At 37.5% G+C, this 21,233-nt stretch overlaps 3 protein-coding genes across 6 annotated transcripts; 1 reads left to right on the top strand and 2 right to left on the bottom strand.

Annotated features, from left to right (window-relative positions):
• Nucleotides 1-377: 377 nt before the first annotated feature.
• Nucleotides 378-16,982, top strand: LOC135165073 (deoxynucleoside kinase-like). Of its 3 annotated transcripts, XM_064126010.1 has the most exons (6): nucleotides 378-1,228; nucleotides 1,528-1,664; nucleotides 1,739-1,862; nucleotides 15,392-15,588; nucleotides 15,690-15,939; nucleotides 16,059-16,982. In XM_064126010.1, exons 1-6 carry the CDS (start codon nucleotides 1,072-1,074, stop codon nucleotides 16,370-16,372), a joined length of 1,179 nt encoding a protein of 392 aa, XP_063982080.1. In that variant the 5' UTR covers nucleotides 378-1,071; the 3' UTR covers nucleotides 16,373-16,982. The 3 variants fall into 3 exon arrangements, with proteins under 3 accessions (XP_063982080.1, XP_063982081.1, XP_063982082.1); XM_064126011.1 differs by lacking the exons at nucleotides 378-1,228; nucleotides 1,528-1,664; nucleotides 1,739-1,862 and adding an exon at nucleotides 14,276-14,434; XM_064126012.1 differs by lacking the exons at nucleotides 378-1,228; nucleotides 1,528-1,664; nucleotides 1,739-1,862 and adding an exon at nucleotides 14,543-15,117.
• Nucleotides 7,577-13,941, bottom strand: LOC135165068 (ninein). Its single transcript, XM_064126001.1, has 9 exons — nucleotides 13,750-13,941; nucleotides 10,715-10,836; nucleotides 10,274-10,493; nucleotides 9,738-10,031; nucleotides 9,300-9,496; nucleotides 9,080-9,235; nucleotides 8,733-9,021; nucleotides 8,532-8,660; nucleotides 7,577-8,450 (listed from the first exon to the last, which is right to left on the bottom strand). The coding sequence occupies exons 2-9, from the start codon at nucleotides 10,789-10,791 to the stop codon at nucleotides 8,169-8,171; spliced, it is 1,644 nt and encodes a 547-aa protein (XP_063982071.1). The 5' UTR covers nucleotides 10,792-10,836; nucleotides 13,750-13,941; the 3' UTR covers nucleotides 7,577-8,168.
• LOC135165075 (uncharacterized) lies at nucleotides 16,936-20,950 on the bottom strand. Of its 2 annotated transcripts, none has more exons than XM_064126015.1 (4): nucleotides 20,779-20,950; nucleotides 17,776-18,068; nucleotides 17,361-17,698; nucleotides 16,936-17,302 (listed from the first exon to the last, which is right to left on the bottom strand). In XM_064126015.1, exons 2-4 carry the CDS (start codon nucleotides 18,056-18,058, stop codon nucleotides 17,165-17,167), a joined length of 759 nt encoding a protein of 252 aa, XP_063982085.1. In that variant the 5' UTR covers nucleotides 18,059-18,068; nucleotides 20,779-20,950; the 3' UTR covers nucleotides 16,936-17,164. The 2 variants fall into 2 exon arrangements, with proteins under 2 accessions (XP_063982085.1, XP_063982084.1); XM_064126014.1 differs by lacking the exon at nucleotides 20,779-20,950 and adding an exon at nucleotides 18,550-19,587.
• Nucleotides 20,951-21,233: the final 283 nt, after the last annotated feature.

Genomic DNA, 21,233 nt, shown 5'->3' with positions numbered 1-21,233 from the left:
TTGAATAAACAATTTTCCTAATCAGTGAATCGTTCGCTCCCGATCCCTCCATAACCTCAAATACTAAAATCCGCCCTCACATACCGCCATTTTGCGCGAACGCCATTTCCCTGTCCGCAGAGCCTGCAAAGATGGCGGCGTTCCACCTTGTCGATTCACATCTTCCCAAAAAAAAATCCTAAGATGACTCCAAATGTCAACAAATGTTTTCCTACTGTCCCACTTAAATGTCAATTGACCTGAACGACCCGAAACACTAAAAAACCACAAGTGATCCTGCTCCACCCCTTAACTTCAAACCTCCCGCGTAATACCCTCACCAATGTCCGTCTACGCCACATGAGAACCTCCCCGCAAGCCCCCACCCACATCCTCCACCGCCAAACCGAACCCAAAAAAACTCAAGCCGTGACAATTCCAAAAACGATCGCAACTGGACCTTCGCTACTCGTGTGGGCCCTCAGCCGGTCCCCGACCTCCGTTGGCCCTCCGGAAGCCGCCCCCAAGTGTCTAAATACTCGTGAAAACTCGCGGAAACTGATTCCGTCGCCAGTGATGTGTTAAACTCCCGTAAATCGTTATCTCCCCTAACCTTTTCGCCTCGATAATCGGTCGCGCCGAGCTGAAGTCGAAGTACTATAGGTTACCTGCGATCACAAAATATCCCCTAACCACTCCTGAGTGTCCCTGTCACCCGTAGAGTACGAAAAATCCATCGAAACGGCTCAGGGAGCCCGAAAAATCAGGTGAAAAGCCCTAACAATCAAGGAAACAGACCGAACCAAGAGTCATAAAAACTCCTTGAAAAATTTAATAATCACCTGAGGATGGAAGCAGTGGTTTTAAGGGTCTCGTAGCTGTTGGCACATGTCCACAACGTTCTGAATGGGCATCAACGGGAACCCTCCCCGGTGCCACCCAATGGGGAATGCTGAACACGACGATAAATCTTGATTCATTGATGATTCGTTGATCATCAGGTGACTCTCACGGCAATAGTGTAATTGTGTGGTGACTTGTTGGATTTCTTGACTTTTTGTGGTTGATAAAGTGTTTACTAGTGGGAGGAGAATGGCCTCAAATATGGGGATACAAATTGGCAATGCCTGGTTCCAGAGGAAGATCAACCTCAGGCCACAGCATCGGGGCGTTCACCTTGTCACTGAGGAAATACTCAGGCAGGTGCCCGAATTGCTGCAGTTCTCGGTTGGATTGTGTCACATACAGAGTAAGGAATGTTTGGTTTATGGGGTTGGTGAGGGTTTTGAGGTTGGGTGGCTCGGAGGGAATTGGGGTAGGATTGAGCAGTTAAATGACACCAATAGTGACAACTCAGCGAATGTTTGGGGTTCGGTTGAGGAAAATTCTACGATTTTTTACCATTTTGAAAAAAAAAACATTCTACAACGAAATTTAGTTTTTTAGAATTTGATCGTTTGGCTGAGAGATATTGAGAATTAGGTTTAGGTTGAGAAGTTTTAGGATGCAATGGCGAATTTCATGGTTATGATTTTGACTGTGTTGCAGTTCTCCACACATCAGCGAGCTTAGCTTTGAACGAGAGCTGGGATCCTGATGTCAGGGACGATATGGAGATGATGTTGAATAAGATCATCCCGGAGGACATGCCCTACAGACACAGTTGCGAAGGCCCTGATGACATGGTACGGAGGATAGTAATAATTTTATTTTTCACATACTGCATCCGTGAATTTGAAAAAAAATTATTTAATTTCAGCCTGCCCACGTGAAGGCTTGTTTTCTCGGCTCGTCCCTGAGCATTCCAATAACCGATGGTAAATTGGCACTGGGCACATGGCAGGGTGTTTGGCTGTGCGAGCATCGGAACAATGCTGGTAGTCGTAAGTTGGTTGTAACATTAACTGGTTGTCTGAGGGACTCAGGACGTAGTCCATTGAGCCCTGTAAGTCCTATCGCATCAACTAGCAGCTAGGACCACTCTCACCCCCAACGGCGTGGCAAACGTCAGCTGCGCATATCGACATCAAGTGAGTCGAGCTAGCAGCGCGCCTACATTCGGTAGAAATCTAATCTTATTAATTCAAATGATGATGAAGTAATGTCTCCCGAGGCTCTGAGGCTGTGGAAGAATCAATTATCTTTCTGTTTGAGGGTGCCACCTTCTGAATACCATTTGGGAATTTTGTTATTCCTTTCTTGGGATTTGCCTCACTGTTTGGGGATCACTATTGGCATGCAATGGACCTGGAGTCCATGTATTTTTTTTTTATTCGGAAGGTAATTGATCCCACATTCTTCTGGGGATTTGAAAGGAGTCATTGATGTTTGCATTCTGGCATTATGCGTCCAATACACCGAATTTAAATTACCATAGATTTATTTGAAGAATAAATACCTTTTTTATGTGGTACACTGAGGATATTTAGGGAGATACTTTACAAGCGCTCCTGTGGAATTTTTACGATTGATTTATTTTTTTCTCAATTGCAATGAAAATTTTTGAGAATATCTCGATTACTTGGGAATTTAGAAAAAAATGTTATGATAATTTTTTGTAACTTATTGAATTCCCCACAAAAAATCTTTCATTATATTTTTTTCTGAATGCACTCTTGCCCGCGATAATGGCTCAGTTGTAGGGAAAAATAGTCTTCACTATTGCCAGATTTTTTTCTATACATTTCAACTATAAAGTGCATCAAAAATGTCAAAAGACACTTTATACATCTCACTAAACAGACCGCAATCTTGCCTGGAGGGCGCAATCTCAAATTCCGCAGGAGCGAGAAGAAATTTTGCAAGGAAAAATCTCAAAAATTTCATAAAATCCATAAAATCATTTTTGTACCTCGAGCCTGACGATAACCGTCACCTCGCGTACTAAACTAAAAATCGCACAGTATCCTGAATCGAATCACCGCTTTGTTATAGGCTAGTCATTTTTCAAAATAAGAAAATAATGAAAAAAAAATGAAAAACAGAATTCTCTAAAATTTCCCAAAAAAATGAAATAAATTACCAAAAAAAAGAAGTGACGTTTCCATTCGCATTGTGGGGGTGTAAATAGAACTCAACAATAATGACTACTTAAATAAATGAATAACTAAAGATTCCTTTGCTATGCTAAGCGAGAGAATGAGATAAATGGAACAAATAATAACAGATGTTAAGGATCACTCGAGTATCTGTAAAATAATAAAATTTTGAATGCTTCATTAAGAGTAAAAAAAATTAATCCACCCCAAGGATAAATAAAATCATCGGAACGGAGGAGTGAATAAGGAAATGAAAATTAATAATTTACGGTTTAATCGAAGGGATTGGATTCATTAATTACGAGTCCCTGGTACTTTTCAATTAATCTAAGCTTGTCATGAGCTTTCAAACGTATCTAAACATACCACTTAAGCGAAGCAGTCGGTGTTAGATATTTATCTCCTCTGAATAGTATAAACTATCGTCCAATAAAAATTACTGGAGTGAGGGGTGATGGGAGATTAACGGATAAATTTAAATAAAATGCTTGAAACATTAAGTACGCTGACAAATTCATGTTATTGGTAATATTAAATGCGCTCAAAGTATCATTGGTTGGTGGGGAGATGGTACAGTACAAGGATTGTTTGTTGAAAGTTGTCCAATGGTTATGAAACATATTAGGGGTGAGGCAGAAGGGATGGGAATGCAGCAGGAATCAGGACGTTTAAATGAAAAAAATGCCCGCGAATCGTATTGACAATATCTGGGGAACAAGGGGATCTACAGGAAAATGTCACAAGTCATTTTTGTAGACTATTTCAAGGGCTACAAAAGTGTTCTGTGATTCCTTTTCATGAGCTCATTTGTCTGGAGATATTCGTGAATTCGTTGAAATATATTTTGTTGGCATGATATTTTTTGAACCGTCGGTCTGAGCCAAAGAAGTCATAAGGGATTGACAGTGGAAAAGTAACAGATTTATTGGTGAATTTCCACGGGAAATGTCCTAATGTGTTCAAGAATCGATAATTTATTAGTCATTCGAATAAATTTGATAAAAAAATCATTGGAATGATTTCTTTTAATTTCATCCAGTGAAAAACTGACTCAAAAAGACATAAGAATAAGTCCGATAAAAATTTACTGCACAAAGGCAATCGTGTCATTAACTTACTTAAAAAATTCTCACTAATTTAATGAATTAACGGTTAAGCAACGATCCATAAGAATTGTTTATATTCATAATCAGATCAGTGTGAAAAGTAAGAAAATTATGAGAAAATCTCTTTTTGGCTGCTGCATCCACTGTACGTATGTAAATAATCGTCATTTTGAAGGGGTAGAATGGCGTGAAAATATGTAAATCCGTATGCCATTGTGCCCCGGTATCTTATCGCAACGTCTTGTTGACGTTTCATTGAAAATTTCTTCGATTCATTCCTATTTGTAATGGTAATTGGGGATAAAGTTGCTGTGCAACGTCACGTGGAGTCTGTCGTGTCACTGAGGTCACTGTGATGATCTCTATGATTAAAAATGGTTGAAGAGACGAGAAAATTAATGAAAATCAAATGAACGTTGCCATTAAAACCGTTAGTTGATTGCAGAATTCGGGATTGGCAAAGTTTTTTGTCAATATCTGATGATGGGCTGGGTTTAGACAAAAATGGTACGAGAAATATTTGTAGGAAATTCAATTTCCTGCAAAAAAATCTCGTGACAATTTTTTGATATATTAAATATTTCCAGAAATATTTGCAAACGTCATGTGTGGAAATTTTTCCGAATCTTTCAAGTGAGAGATTTACTTTAGGTTTTTCTTGGGGATATCTCAGAAACTATGGGGATTAAGTAAAAATGTCATGAGAACATTTTCGCAGCCCTTGAAATTTTCTACAAAAAAATTCTTGACACTTTTTCCTCCAGATGCACTAGTTTCTGAGGTATTTCCGGAACAAAATTTGTATCATTGTAGGTCTCCACGAAATCACTCCGATTTTTTTTCGATTGTTTTTGTCTTCTTGAATTTCGGTTTCTCAATCGAGTGGGCGGAGTTTACATAATTAATCATAACGTCACACTTGATGTACATACAGATTTAAGGGTAATTATGATAATCAGGTAATGAGAATCACAACCAAATTTAATAAAATCTCACGATTTCTTGGTTGAATGGAGTTTAAGGGGTTGAAAAGACAAATGGATAACATTGATTCCGATGTTCTGACTCCATTCAACATCGATAAATTCTTAGACCTAATGGCCCATCGAATGATAAATTCGCTAATTTGTTTCTTCTACCAAATATTGATCAATCTCTCCATTGCATTCTTACTTTTTCAACTTTGGATTCAACGATCTGTTACATGAATTATAAAATTAATTAAGAGATTAAGATACAATACAAGTGATGAATATTCGTTAACACAACGTTAACAATCACAAGCAGTGAATCTGAAGAATATAAAATTTCCGCGATCGAAAGACAATTCAGTAGTGAAGTGGTACAAACGAGTGTTCTTGTTTTACCACTTGGCTAAATAATCTCAGCAGGCAAAAATAAATTAATCAATTCTCATGTCGTCTACTACAGAAATGTTACATTAACCAAGCCACAACACTGCGTACAAATGATGTGAGATCATGATTTTTATTGAATAAAGAAGAAGAATATTGAATAAGAAATAAAGAGTAAAGTGAACTTTTTGTATCTTGGCTTCAGTCGTGCCTCCCCCCCGCCCCCGCCCATAAAACATAAAATAAAAAAAAAAATACAAGATATTTGAGGATTATATTTTTTCTGCGAGAATGGATGAAGAAAAGTCTAATGAAAATGAATAAAAAAATAACACTCGTTATGTGAGAATTGTGTACATGTGCAACTTCCACCACACGAGTCTTCAAATCTTTTACATTTTAAATTTCCATGTGTGTCCAGTAATTGAAACGATGAAATTGTGAATAATTAATTTACACGGTATTGGCTTAGGCTATTAGTCGTTGTAAAGAAAAGACGAATGAGTCAAGCAATTGAATTAATTAGTTGATTGATTGACTAATTCACTGATTGATTAGAGATTTTCGGGATTAATTGTAGCGAAAAAAAATTCAGAGGAATTTTTATTCACTTTTGTCAAATAATTTATTGGTTTCAATTGTTAATTCAAGTTTTTCGCACAATGAATCACGAAATTCTGCGGATCAAGTACATAGTTAAGCTATTTAATGTACATTAGGGCTTGTAAACGGCTTTGATGACGCTTGGATTTATACAAAAACCGATAAACAATAATAGACACGAGGATTAATAAGACGGTGTGCGCTTATTACAGAAGGAGAGCTGAATTAATTCAGACGTGAAGGGGTAAGTTCGAGTTTATCTCGTAAACGAGTGATTCTAGGGGTAAATGTGACAAGAACCTTTTGGTTGTCGCAAAAAAAATTCCTGAAATTTCTTACAGTGTCACTCGTTACCATGATAATTAGCCAATTACCAGATTCACCGCTGAATTTTTTTGAAAAAAAAACATATTCTTTGCCGTCATTTTTCTGTACATTTCGTTCCACTCAAGACAATTACGATTATTTCGTTCGTTCGAGGTCGAGAGGATGAAGAGGTGCAGAGACAAAAAAGCGAAAAAATTGTGGAATGAAATTAGTTGAAAGCCGAAAGCCCAGACTGTTTCCAACGTCCTAGCAAGAAAGATTATTTCTTGGAACCAAACGAGAACAAAATGAGTAATTAAAAGTAATATCGTGGGTGTTTTCCCTCCCCGAGAGACGATATGCGAAAAAAAAGAATTAGAAAATTGAAAAAAAAAAACAAAACAAACTGCCTTTCACTCAAAACCATCCATCGCCTTTGAATTCTTAATTTGTAAGTGTGCACATCAAATTTTATAAAAAAAACTAAATCCTCACCGTCACGTTATGTAATTAGGCTTAGTTGTTAAAGGGCTGAGGAGAGAATAATTTAATGAGTGAAAAAAAACGGGAAAATCAATTGCTGTTATCAATTGGAATAAGAACTTTCTCGAGTAAGAAAAAATCGGTTTGGAAGGATTTCCCTTTAATTGTCACAGTTTTCCAGATAATTTCGAAAAAGTGGAATCGTAAAAAATTTCCAAGACAAATAAATGAAGGAGTTTCTCATAAATATCGCGAAAAACATTGAGTTGAACACAAAATGTTAATAAACTTCTTCAGCAGATCAGGAAATTATCCACAAAAAATTTCGTATTCCATTTGACAACAGTTCAATTCGCTTCTACTATGAAATCGTTTGGCATTTAGATTAACCATAAACTTTTTGTACATTGCGTGAAAAAAAAACTTCAATCCAGTTCCAAAAGACGAGATAATAGACGCAAGCAGATCCACTGGCTGGAGATAAATTCCTTGGGGGAAAAACAGATGAATTAAAAGAAAAAAAAACAAGAACGTACACTAAATATATCAAGTATAAAGAAAATAGTAAATATGTAGCATATGTATACTTAGGTACGATGATGTGTAAATAGTAAACAAATAATGATAATTGAAAAATGCGATGAAAAATAACAAAATATGGAAACGAATCTAAACACTAATTAACGTATGAATTAAACCAAAAATGTTCAGAACGAATGTCATAAGATTTATTGATGAAATAAGTAAATAGTAAAAACAAATTTGTTGACAGGCGACAATATTGATGATTTAATTCGTTACAAAGAATCTCCCATCTTCCTGTACGTTAATTTTCTCCCTGATTTTAAGTTCTGATGGCTTTTCCGAGGGTTAGAGGCATTTACAAAAATTCTAGACTAATTATACGTGGAATTATGTCTACGATAATTGGGTGAGATAATAATACTAAAGGGAAAAATGCGAAATAAATCTCCTTGGGAAATGGAGGATCTTTTTTTGCAAAAAATTACCTGCAAAAATTTTGAATTTGTCTCGTCAGTGAGCGGTTCTATGAGCAAATACCACGAAACATTTTTTATTCTCCACGTTTTCTCTCCACGTAAAAGTTTCTGTCACATTTCCTCGTAAACTCACTCCCATACGAGATAACCGCGCCAATAAATTCAATTAGTTACAAATTTTTCAAATAGTGGATATGATTTTTTCCCAAGACGTCTTTTATCTCTCGTAGATCCTCAAAGCATTTTTTGACTGAGATTTGGACTGAATGAATGAGGGACAATAAGTATCCGTCCATTTTAATACGACTTAACGTGACTTATGATCTCCGGTATATGCCCGTCCTCGTTCTTAGGCGTTTCATCCATCTGTTTGTAGTTTTCGGGGACAGGATGCGGGCCAGGATTGCTCAGGTCATTGGCTTTTTCCTGGACCTCCTTGAACGAGGCCTTTATGTTGTCCAATGCGGCACCCAGTCCTGATTTTATTTGGTTGAACTCCTGGGTCACCAGGGAGAGCCTGCCCAGGAGGTAGTTCAGGTTCTCGTCAACCTCTGCCATGCGTTTCGTGATCTCTCCGACCTGAGAAATATTTAAACGAATAATTCCCCTGATTTTATACAAAGGAAAAAATTAATTGGATCTTTTTTTCGTTGCCCTCACTTTGCTCTCCATTCCCCCCATGGTCGTAGTAGTCCCATTGACATAGGCTTCATTCTGCTTGTGAAGCTTATCCAGAGCTTTAGCACTCTCAGTCATTTGCTGGTACATGACATTGATCTGTCTCCAAACCTGCACAATTCAAAACTGATAAATTAAAACCCTTTTAAAACTTTTCAACTGAATTGCCTGTCTTCCAATCACCTGATTCATCTCCTGCTCCATCTTTGTGGTTAAATTAGCAACCGCCCCATTCTGATTGTCCATTATATCGTTGGAGATTCCATCGAATCTAGAGTTGAGGGTGTCATTGATGTGAACACTCTGTGCCTTCACCAAATCCCCAACTTCTAGGAGAATCTGGTGAACTCCGTATTCCACTCGTTTCTTCGTGTCCAGAACGTGATCTGCCATGGAGACCATCACTGACTGGCCTTTCCCCAGGTCTTTGAGTTCCTCATTCACACGATCTGCATTATTCGCAAGATCCAATCTGCAGGGAATCATGAAGTCATTAGTCATTCAAGTCCCCAATCTTTTATTAAATTCACCTCAATTCCCCGATTGCATCTTTCGTTTCTTGATTCGTCTCCTGCACTTTCCCGTTGACTTCATGCACCTCACGAGCAATAGCTTCCCTCAGCGCATGCTTTGTCTCCTGGAGAACTGCTTGTGTCTCGTTATGAAGGCCATGAACGTCAGTTGTTCTAGAACATCGAGGGAAGAATAAGTGCGAAACCTAAAAAAATAAGAAATAAATTTTTGATGTACTTTGGAAGTTGTTGAATCCTCTCGGAGGTCTCTTCAGCAAGTTCCTTCAGTCTCTCCAGCATCTGGGTCTGTCCCTCAAGTGTGGGGCTGACGTCCTCCTTCCTCTCACCCACCTTCTCGTGAAGTTGCTGAGCCTTCGACTTCAGAACCTCCAGGGAAGCTTCGATATCGCTGATTCTAGTTCCAATCTTAGTCACCTGGAAGGATTTTCGGAATGAAATTCCAAGGGGGAGCACTGAGAAGGGATTACGATGATGGCAATTTATTTATTCATTGATAATCTTCAGTAGATCAATATTCAGCTGAAGCTGTTCGGAATGAGAAGGAGATGTTTCTTCAATGGAGTGATGAAGAACTTACTTTCATGTCTTTTCGTGGAAAAACAGTGGATATTTTAGGACTAGGAGAGAAATTCCACTAATAGTACATGAAAAATACCTCTTCAGATACAACGAGAAGCTTTGCAGGTCCATCTCCCAGCTTATTGTTAATAGCTTCGAGTGCAAACTCCAGTCTTGCGAGCTCACCACCAATAGCGGCCTCGGTTTTATTGAGTTTTACCATTATCTCCGAAGGCCTATTATCGTGAATTCTCGGTACTTCGGTATCGGTTCGCCGATTATTCTCAGCAAGTTTGTTATCCACATTCGTGAACCAACTGTTTAGATGACTCTCCAAGAGTTCAACGCCGTCTGCTGTTTTTTGCATTTGAACTCTCTCTCTCTCGTCCCTCTAAAAAAATAACGAGTTCCATTATTTCTAGAAATATATCGAAATATATTACACCTACGAGAAAATGACATAAGGAACTTTTGTAGACGAATTAATGTTCAACAAAAAGTTTAGGGAATATTTTTTTCCAAACCCTACAGCTTCCGAGAAAAAATTTGTTTTGGTCAAAATCAACCGCTTATCGTCTATTCGCCAATTTTTCTGCTACCTTTTTTCTAATTTACATTGAAATTCGATTAAACCTGCGAAATCAACTGCTCAATTCCTCCGATTCTCTCATCCAACTTGGTGAGATGCGTCTTGAGTCCATCAATAGCTGAGACTCTTTTCGATAAAAGACTAATGGCCTTTTTAACTTGTTCACCCAATTGACGCTCTCTGACCTCGTGCCTCTCCAGCTTCTCTGTGTTTTCCCGCATCATGTGGACGAGACTCAGCATGGCATCCTTGATATCTTCATGCCTTGACGGAAAAAAAAATTCATGAGATGACAATTGCCTCCGGGAAATTTTCCGAAGTTGCAAAAAGTAAAAATAAAACGACAAGAAATCCTTCTGCAATTTTTTCCTCGTCTCGTTTGCACCACTTGTGGGGTCACTCTTTCCCATAAAAATCAATCAAAAACCCATCGGCGTAATTTCTTAATTCGAAATAAAGTGGAGGATAATAAAATGGTTTCTTACGTGATTTCACGAGCGTCAGATCGATTAACGACGAGAATTAGGTGGAGCAAGACAAACGAAATCGCCAGGAGTCTCATCCTCCCTGATGTGTCTCTTCCTTTCTAATATCCTGAGACTCGTCCCTGCGATTTTGTACGAAGATTATCAACAATTAATCTTTTTACGCATGTAAAATTCAAATTCAGGACAAAGCGGTCAATCGAGATATTTGCGTGCAGAAATCCTATTCATATTTTCCGATTTTTCCTCTAGTCTTTCAACTTATTTTTTATTACAAATTAAACCTGTGAAATCGTGCGCTAAAATTTTCCAAAGATTGATAGGACTCCCCATAAAAATTCGGTAGATTTTTTTTCACATTCATTCTCAATTTACTTTATCGCCAGATAAAAAAATATCTCGAGGCTGAGAATAAATCTCAGGTGATAAAAAATGCACTCGAGGGTTCTTTGACCACGTTATTATTGCGGGAGGAGGCAGATGGCTGAGTACCCCAGCCACATGGCTCCAATAACTCCACTTCTTACGATACCAAGGGCCCAGCAGCCTATCGCAAACTGCCTTTTTCCATGTTGCACGTTCAAATATAAACAAAAAATTGTTGCACAAGGGGAATAGTTGATGCTCGTGATGCATTCGCAGAGTCCATGAACTCCAAGATCTGATTTCCACGGTTCGAGCAACAGACCGAGTCATTTATAATCAAGTGCAGGAGTTTCTCGGGTTGCACGTTGAACTTGGTACCGCCCAAATGATTTCATCCAGGGGCAAAGACCTTGACTCATGCCTTAAGCAAACAATAACAGAACTCAAGAGAACATAACAAATCGAGACATACGATTTTTTAAATTTTGTTCCCCACTTCGTTTTGCAAATCAGTTTATTTTTTAATCCATTATGTTTTTCTCGGGCTTATACATATGTATTATATTTCGAAATACTGGATATTATTTTTCAAATAGACGTGACTAGATTTCCCCAGGGAATTATTTATTGTTCGAGAAGAACGTGAAATACGCGATTCTGCGAAATCACTTTTCTAATTCAATTATAAATACCTTCCAGAGGAAGAGGTTTAGCACAAAATATATATAAATAGTTTATGTAGAGAATTTGATGCGCTACGAATAATAGTTCTTCACTTTTTTCGATAAATCCGATAGTTTTCGAGCTATCTATCACGTAATAACTATGAAATTTAGAAACTTCTTTTTTTCAGCACTGCTATTCGCAATAGAAAGATAATTCCGGGTGTGATGAAGAGGTCATCTTCCTGACCTGGTAGACTCTCTTATCTTGGACCACTTGGTTATTGAATTAATATATCACACGCGCGAATAATTCCCATATTTCCAATTTCCGTGATAAACAAAACCCTATTCAAATTCCATTCTGAATATCAACGGGATAAAAAATGGGACAGGAAATAAAATGGCAATATTTTCTCGTATTTCACTCGTATTTCCCGTATTTCTTAATGAATATGATACAGAATTTTTTTTGGCAGGAAAATTAATTGATTGCTGATAAATTAATTAATAAATATGGATACAATGTTACTCCCAATGTGCCAGAAACTGAAAATATCAATTGTGAATGAATGTTTCATTGAGATTTTCATTGACGTTCTCCGGATGAATGAAAATAATCTTTAAAACAAATTGTGCAGAAGGGGAGGAAGGGATTAATTACAGGATGACTGGTGTTATTCATCCGAGGGTCATCACACCGAATGCCCGCGAGGGAATGTACAGGGAGATGAGATATGATCCATTCACTTTTTGCGAAATTTCGGCTGTTTCTCGAGGTTTAGAGCAAGAAATAGTGAACGGCATTCTCCATTCGTTTTAATTTACAGGAAAATGTCATAAGCCATTTTTCGTAGGCCATTTAATCCTCCGAATTTTGTTGTCTTAAAAACTTCTCGTCAGATCGGTAGCTTTGGAGATAATTAAACGAAACCCTAGTCAACAAAGCTCACTATTTTTTACGATTTATCTTTTTCAAAATATTGAAAAATTCGTTTTCGATAATTTTTCAATCGGGGAATGGTCTCGTGGGGTAGATAGAGCCTAGAATTCCTCTAGTTGCTCCTTATCTCCTCGAGATAATTCCTAGTTATTCTAATATTATTCTCCTCCCGAGATCACGATTTTTCTTTATCTTGTTAACGGCCCCCCTCCCCCAAAAATGAATTCTCCTGATGAATTATAGTCTAGACTTCATGGAAGCCATCGGCTTCCTCTTCTGAATGCCCATTTTTTAACGGAAATAGGGGATGCGTGACTTGGTGAATTGCCAAGTTTGAATGATTTCTATGCACTTCCAAGTGCCATTAGAATTCAAAATGTTATTTCTAATTCGGGATTATGGGGGCCAGTTGAATATTGGGGCTTCCGGAGACCACGTTCCACTGTTACACACACACTCCCACTGTATTGAATTCAATCGTGATCTCTTATTCTTGATGCATCCTATTTCCATTTGATCAGTCATAATTCGTGAAGAGTATCGGTTGCAGTTTTGATTCGGTTCAATGCATCTATTGAATTGTATTCCCTTTGGAGGATGCTTCCAATAGACCGATTATTATCGTCAATTATCAATTTCCTGATCTGTTCAAGCCATCACTCCCTATTTATTTCTACTGTTTTTGACCAATTAATAATGGCACTAAGACACTGGCCATTAATTATTATAATCCATTATTTATTTTCAATCATTCGATGTATTGAAACCGCCCATCACTATTTTTAAGGCAAAAAACTTCAATTCTCTCTTGATTTTTTTTCTAAAAGAAAATTCTGCACAAATTTCCCGTTTTTTCCATAAAAAAATTATCCAGTAAATTTCATTCAATTGGTAATTTTGAAAGTGCGAAACACACTTGAGTTGTCTAACAAAAATTACTTTAGATGTAAAGAGCAGAAATTCACAAAGAAATGAGTAAAAAATCTGCAGTTTCGAGCTGAATGATTTCAATACTGGAAAATATATATTAATTCGAAGATAATTATAAAATAATACTGACTCACCGAAATTATACACCAGAATAGTTTGTAACTTCGAGTGATGTTAACTAGTGCTGGCGTTCTGTTTAGCTCCTGGTTGCACAGAGAACTGGAACGCCTCTGGCCATTAGGCCAGAGCCTCGGGTTTTCTTTTTTAAAAATTGCGGCTACGACTCTTACGCCATCGTAAATTATCGTGGAGGCCTCATGAAACTCGCCATTAGTATTAGTACTGCAACAAAACTGAAACATGCAACTATGTGCAGAAGTTTAAAACATCTTCGAAAGCAAAAACAATTCATCTCAATATAAACTGATAAGCTTTGTTTCTTTAAAAAAATGGTTGCATCATTACAGCGTAGAGTGAGATTTATTTTTTACATACTCGACATGTCATTCGAGAGTCAGGAAACTTATTCTTTGACCCCTGGAAGAGTCACACATGACTCACAAATAAAAAACAATTTTTTACTGCATTTTTCATTGACATTCGATCTGTATAATGCCGCCTCAAAAAGTTCTATCGACACTGGCGGGATCTCTCTTACCGACTGGGCTATACTAACATGTTGGTGTCTGCCGGTGCCTCATGGTCCTGCCAATCACCATTAGAAATCATCATTACTCCGGTTGGATCAAGTAAAATAATAGGACGACGTTCGAAACAAATCTCAGTGCCAGGATAATCGTCAGAAAATGGTGTCATTAGGTAAGTCCATGGAAATGCATGAAAACCAGGGGATAAACGACTTATTGACCTCGCAGGAAGTGCGTCAACAAGTCCTCAACTTCTGGAGGCCATTAAAAAATACTGAATCGTTGTTATACCGGGAAAATCATTCATTTTTGTGAGAATTCTCAAAATCAACCGATAGACCATAGGGAAAACTATGGAAACTATTTATGATCGATTTTCCGCTTCTATTCGTCCTTCATGGAACAGTCTGAAGTCAGCAAATAAACGCTTCAAAATTCTAGTCGCCCTCTGACACTTCGGATCACAAGCTCAATAATAATAATTCCGGGTAAACCTTTTGGCGGGAATGGAGGTATTTGGCGGGCTTCAACGACCAGTTGTGTGTTGTTCAGAGGCTAGAGACCATACCCAGAACCTGTCCCCTGTGTCCTCCAAGATCCTCTCCTGACTTGATTCAACTGTTTGTGTTATGTTAGATAACCCCCGGATTTTGTTCAAGAATTCCGCAGTGATTTAATATCGGTCAAGTTACATTTAATCGTTAGTTGGATTAATTTTCTGGAAGTTGACAACATCGGGGATCACGACGAAACCTGGTACAGAATTTTAATTTTTGACGGTTGACCAGTGAAATCAAAAGTCCATTAAAATTTGTTGGGACCAGTTGGTGGGGAAGATCTGAGAACCCAAGAGAGGTAGGAGATTATTCATTAAGAACGTTTTTGTTGGGAAAATGATCAGCTACCAAGAATGCTAACGTGAAATTTTTCCCATCCTGAGTAGATTCTGAGTTATTCAACAAAAATGTAATGCCAAAAATAACCTCGTAGATGTTTTCGCACTTCTTCAATTTTTTTTTCAGCGAACGAATATCAGGGATCAGTCAAATGCATAAAGAGTAATCCAATGATGTTTATCACCGATTTATGATGTTTCATGTGAAAAAATGGGGTTTGTAATTATTTTTAGGAAGACGTGGATTCATATTAATCGCAAAAATGGCGTCCCCCCGGAACCAGAGCAGACGTCCCTTCACTGTGTGCATAGAAGGGAACATTGGAAGTGGTAAAACGACATTTCTAAATAATTTCAAGCAGTTCAATAACACAATGGTCCTGCAGGAGCCTGTGGAACTCTGGAGAAATGTCGAGGGGATGAATCTTCTGGTAAACAAATTACCAGAGAAATACTTTTCATTTTAGAGGAATGATTTCTCTAAAATGAAAATTAAACTGTATATTTTGTTCTTATTTTATTTCACTCACAGGACTTGATGTATAAAGACCCTGGGAGGTATGCCTGCCTCTTCCAGTCGTACGTGCAGTTGACAATGCTGCAACTCCACACGATGAAGTCACCTCTCCCCTATAAAATCATGGAGAGATCGGTCTACAGTGCTCGCTGCTTCATCGAGAACATGAAAAGAACGAATGTCTTGAAGGAGGTTGAAGCCACTGTACTAGAAAAATGGTACGACTGGTGTATCAACCATGCACTCATCGAAACAGACTTGATAGGTAAATTATCATATAAGATCTTGAAGCTCAAATCTAAAGTTACATAAATAAATCAATCAACAATTCTCCTTAGACCTCACTGAATCAATAAATTTGTGATTATTCCCTTTTTGTTGCAGTGTACTTACGAACAACTCCTGACATCGTCTACAAGAGAATGCGAGCTCGTGCCCGACAAGAAGAAAACCTCGTCTCATTGGAATACCTCGAACAGGTCCACCAAATCCACGAAGACTGGCTGTACCACAGAACCCTATTCGATGTGCCAGCTCCAGTCATAATCCTCGATGCTGACCAGAGCATGGAGGAGATGTTCGTGCAGTTCGAGAAGTGCAAGACGAGGATCTTCGAGCGCTGTAGACAGTCAGAGAGGGAGTCGAGACTGCTCACATCACCAGTGAGTTCACCAAAAATCGGAGCAGCATCCGAATGATCAAGCAATTCTTAATGGATCAAATCCTACTTCACTCGATAATTTTCAGTAATTCTGAGTTTTATTGGAAAATTTTTCGCTAGTGTAAATAGGAATAATTTTTGTACTGTATTACGTGAGCATTAAAGGGGGGCACGATTTCTCTTTTTTTAACGCATTAGTTTGTACACTAAGAACTTGAAAAGTTCTGGTTTAGTCAATTTTTCACTGAATTTATTTCTGACTTAATTAATATTTATAGGGTTAAGTGTAATTGCGATATGTATTACTGTGACGAGTTCATATCACTCGCATTTGATGATGAATTATTTTAGTGAGATGGGAAAGATTGTTGAATTCGCAATGAAGTGGTAAACAGAATTGCGCTCTATTGATTAATTTTAACTCTGCAATTACAACACAAAAATTTCAAATTATTATTATTATTATTTCCTTTAAGTAGTTCCAAGAATATTTACCAAGAAATTACGACTGATTCAAAAAAATTGACCAAATATCCAGAGATGAAGAATTCGTACTTTCACTCAATAAATTATATTTTTGGATAAATCATATCGACACGGTTAAAAAAAAACGTTTATTCAATAAAAATATAGTCAAACAGTAACAAGAGTCCATTGATTTTCAATTGACAATCACCAATCAAAATAAGTTGATTGAATTGAGCTCTCAATCAGATTAATTATTGCTTTTCGAACGATTAATAATTCTTATCGATGATGTATCCATGTCAGGCGATAAGTTGAGACGACACAAGTGTGAAAAGTGAGCGCTCACGTTGAGAATGTTTATTCAGAGATTTTTGTGGGACTGGACTAGCCTCCCAGCGCAATCGTACTGCTGACACCTCCACAAGGCCTTTATTAGGACCCCCAGTCTTGCTTCACTTCCTGATGATTGCTTCCAGTCCAATAGCGTTTGATAAATTACCTATTCAATTAACGGCTCAATTAACGACTTCAAAAATTACATAAATTCCGTTTATTACCTCATCAAGGCCCTTATCCTTGTGGTGCTCCTCGAACTGTTCCAGTTGTCCATCCGAGTACCCCAAACCCTTGAAGACATCCTTCCACCCGAGCCCCAAATGAATCTTTATCACGAACATGTCTTCAAGAGTCACAGGACTGTTCTCCCTCCACAGGGATTCGACTTCGTCTGGCATTGATGTACACTTCTGTTTGGGGGAAGTCCTCCCAGGGCTGCTGGCCTCCTTCGGAGGGCTTCCTGGGTACTGGTTGACGTTGCACACGTACGTCGTCGTCGCTCCTATTTTTACACCACTAGAATTTACGATGTTGTAGTTTACAATATTCGCTGTTTGTCCTGGAATCAATGATCACTTAAGTGTAAATTATTTATTTACAAAAAATATTTATCAAAACCGTTGAAAAGGTATTCACCATTTTTCGTACTGTGGCTTTTGGTTTTATATCGAGTCCTTTTCGTCTCTGTAGAACTCCTTCTCTCTTTCTCGCTGTCGGACGAACCCTCTGGCACCGAGCTACGTCTATCCCGCTTACCCTCATCTGTTCTCTCAACTTCCGGCGTCGCTGGCGCTGATTTTGGACTCAATCTCGGCCCCAGATTATTGGTGTTATCATTTATGTGTGTTCGGGGGGGATCGGGCTTGGCGTCCGTCGTCAACAGGTGTAACCGGCGGGATAAGTCCGCGAGTATCGGCATTTTCCCCAATCTAAAAATAATGTTTTGCTTATCAAGACACTGTCGACTTCCGGAATGCTATTCGCTCCTGTTTTTTGTTAGAGTGTAAAAATAATCGCCGAATTTTGTCACTTAAAGTTCTATCGAGGAAAACTGCAGCTCATTAACGTTGTTTATTTATTATTTCCCAAGAGGAAAACATAAAATAGACTCGAAGATAAAACTAGACGATAATAATGACAAAAAGTATTATCTGACCACGAAAAATTAATTTTCGCAGTTCAGGAGTTAAATTTAATGAGTCATTCTGGTTCAATGGAGTTGATTTTAAGAAGGAAGTAACAAAGCTTTATTTATGCAAAATTTAATTAGCTACAAATGGTTTCTGGTGACATTTTCTGCTAAAAATCATTTCCCGAAGATAATCAGCAATTTCAAAAATTAGAAAACGTAAGTCTTCGAGTCGATTGAGGTTCACAAGTCGTTAAAAAATTACTTAATTAATTAATTACTGAATATCAAGTTTAAACAACTGGATTCTCCATTTCCGAGGAGTCCCCAGGCTCAATGCCGTCTTCCCCGAAGTATATAATCCATGAATAATCCCGATAAAAAATTTCTGAAAGCCCCACAACACCAATAATTCATATGATAATGAACCTGTCTCACTCATACGTGCTTCAACACAAAGGGAGATCGTCATCCGAACTGCTACCATGACCTCCACCAACTCATCAAGGACCCGGGCTTGTCTCGATGTGCATGTACACGAACACAAGGAATTACAGCCATTCGATAGGCCGCCGGGTTTTTCCGGCCAGCGAGACAAGTTACAAATAAAAAGAATTGTTCAAAGAGGGGAGAGAGACTCGATTGACAAAGTTAACGTTAACTATCATTTTTCCCATTCGTGATAACACTGGTTGGTTCAAGGTTGGCCCAATGTTGGCTCAACATTAACCCAGTGTTGACCCGTCGTCGATATAACTTTGGCACACGTATAATATTTAATATATTGAATGATTCAGACGATAAACACAATATTATATGGCATACAGACTCATTCAGAAGCAAAGTGCTAATTTATTAGCAAAAATGTCATAACATAAAATCAAAAACAATATCCGACTCGCTTCTCCTTCGATTTATTCATGAAGACGAATACCTGTTGATGTGGATGATCGATCGAGTGCATTTTTCAGTGATAGAACAGCACGATTAAGTAACAATCCAAAATGCAAAAACTGTTAAATGTCTTTGTATAAACGAACCCTCCATTTCCCTCGATTTCATTTCCATTAGTTGGAATATGAATTTCCGAATGTTTATTGGTGATAACAGACTGGATGATCAATTATTTTATCGTTGTCTTTGTTAAAAGAAAAAAATGGAGTATGTGATTATCTCGGAAGACGACACGGGGCCCGACCAATTATTTAATCATCGAATCTATCAATTCCCTCGATTTTGTCTCTCACCTCATCTTCGATACATTATCATTCGAGTATTCGTCAACAGTGCCGTAAATGAAAATTGATAAATTATGAAAAACAATGATTGGCAAATTAATGCGTCAATTAAGTATTAATTACCCAAGCATTATTTATAGAAAATAATTGGTGGAGGAAATAATGATGGAATTAAAAAAATTCTAGACTTACTAGAATTAATATTAATACATATATAAATATAGAAATTGATAATTGGGAATTTAAGAACATTTGTGAACATTGCTCTCTTCACATATGACCGGAGAGTGAGATAAAGAAATAAATAAAGAAAGAAAAAGCAAAATGTGTGAAAAAGTAGGTAAATAATGGCGCTCGTTCCCTATTTATCGGAAACTCTGTGATGTAAATTAAAAATTGAAATTAAAACTTCGGAGGTGATGAAATATGATAAAAAAGATGGTCTTATAAAGTGGAAAACATCGATAATAATCGTACTATCAATTCCTCCTAAATCACGTTGAAATATTGAATATATTGGACAGGCGGGTCCAATAGTTTAATCCCATGTTCGACTTTTAACATCCAAGTGTTCATCAAAAAATAAAAATCCATGAACAGTGGATAATTCATGATTTATCAATAAATGCGCTAATGAATTCATTTTTTTAAATTAATTACTAAATTATTATTTATAGAAAATTAATGACGATAGAGACTGGATTACAAAATTCATGTAGACTTTCAAAATGATTTCTGAACTACGTGCGCTTCACATATGGCAGGGAGATAAACTTTACTAGAGAAAAAAACAACGAAATATGGGAAAAAAAGAAAAATAATTGCTCCATTATTCCATTCATTGACGATTGTGTGACGCACATGGAAAATTGAAAATAAAAGGTTTATAACGAGGAATTGCAACAAATTATTGAGATAGTCTCGAAAATTTGAAGTCATTGATAACAAACGCTTCCTCTGAATCACGAGAAATTTTTTATTTCAAAGCTGTTGAAAAAAACAGAAAAACTTGAAACTTGGGAATATCCATGAGATTACTACTTAATTGCACGGTTTAATTAACGATTAACCAATCAACAGAATGACGAGTTGTTCCTGGAACAGTTAGCTTTTCCCCATTATCATTTGATTGAATTCAAGTCGGTTAAATAATTTACTTGGTAATTACATCAAAGTAATGAGTGAAAACTCCTGAATTTATGTGCGTATTACCAAGTACACAAGAGATAACACATGCACACCAAATTTTCAAAGGTGATCGAGATAACTTACATTGTAATAAGTGATCGATCAAGGAATCAATCCACTTCTCCACTAGAGAAATTTATTCCAGATAAACAGTTCGTGATTGCTTTTGTTATTTTAACCGGAAAAACTCTTCAGCTTATCAGTCATTCGCGAAATCGCGAGTCGAACTGAAAACTCGCGGAGTCGAGACGGGACTGGAGACAGGAGTAGAGCGAGAAATGATTGTGAATTGTGAAATTTCGCTGATGTGCTTTGATGATTTCCCTGCACACAGAAGTGGCAGAGACCAAACAATAATTGTTTTCCCTCAATGTACCTAGACATAGGGGGGTTGCAAAGGAAATAAACTAATTAATGTACATGATTGTACATCATTGTACATGTATTTATTTTGTTTGTAGCCTTGTGAATAATTAATACTCATCATGTTAATTTTGCCCATGGTGTTGGCCGGAACAAGAATGAAAAATCACCGTGTG

Source organism: Diachasmimorpha longicaudata, chromosome 8 (assembly GCF_034640455.1).
Source record: "Diachasmimorpha longicaudata isolate KC_UGA_2023 chromosome 8, iyDiaLong2, whole genome shotgun sequence".
Classification (NCBI taxonomy): Eukaryota; Metazoa; Arthropoda; class Insecta; order Hymenoptera; family Braconidae; genus Diachasmimorpha; species Diachasmimorpha longicaudata.
The sequence above is the reverse complement of the archived record's forward strand: the minus strand, read 5'-3'. Positions and strand labels throughout refer to the sequence as shown.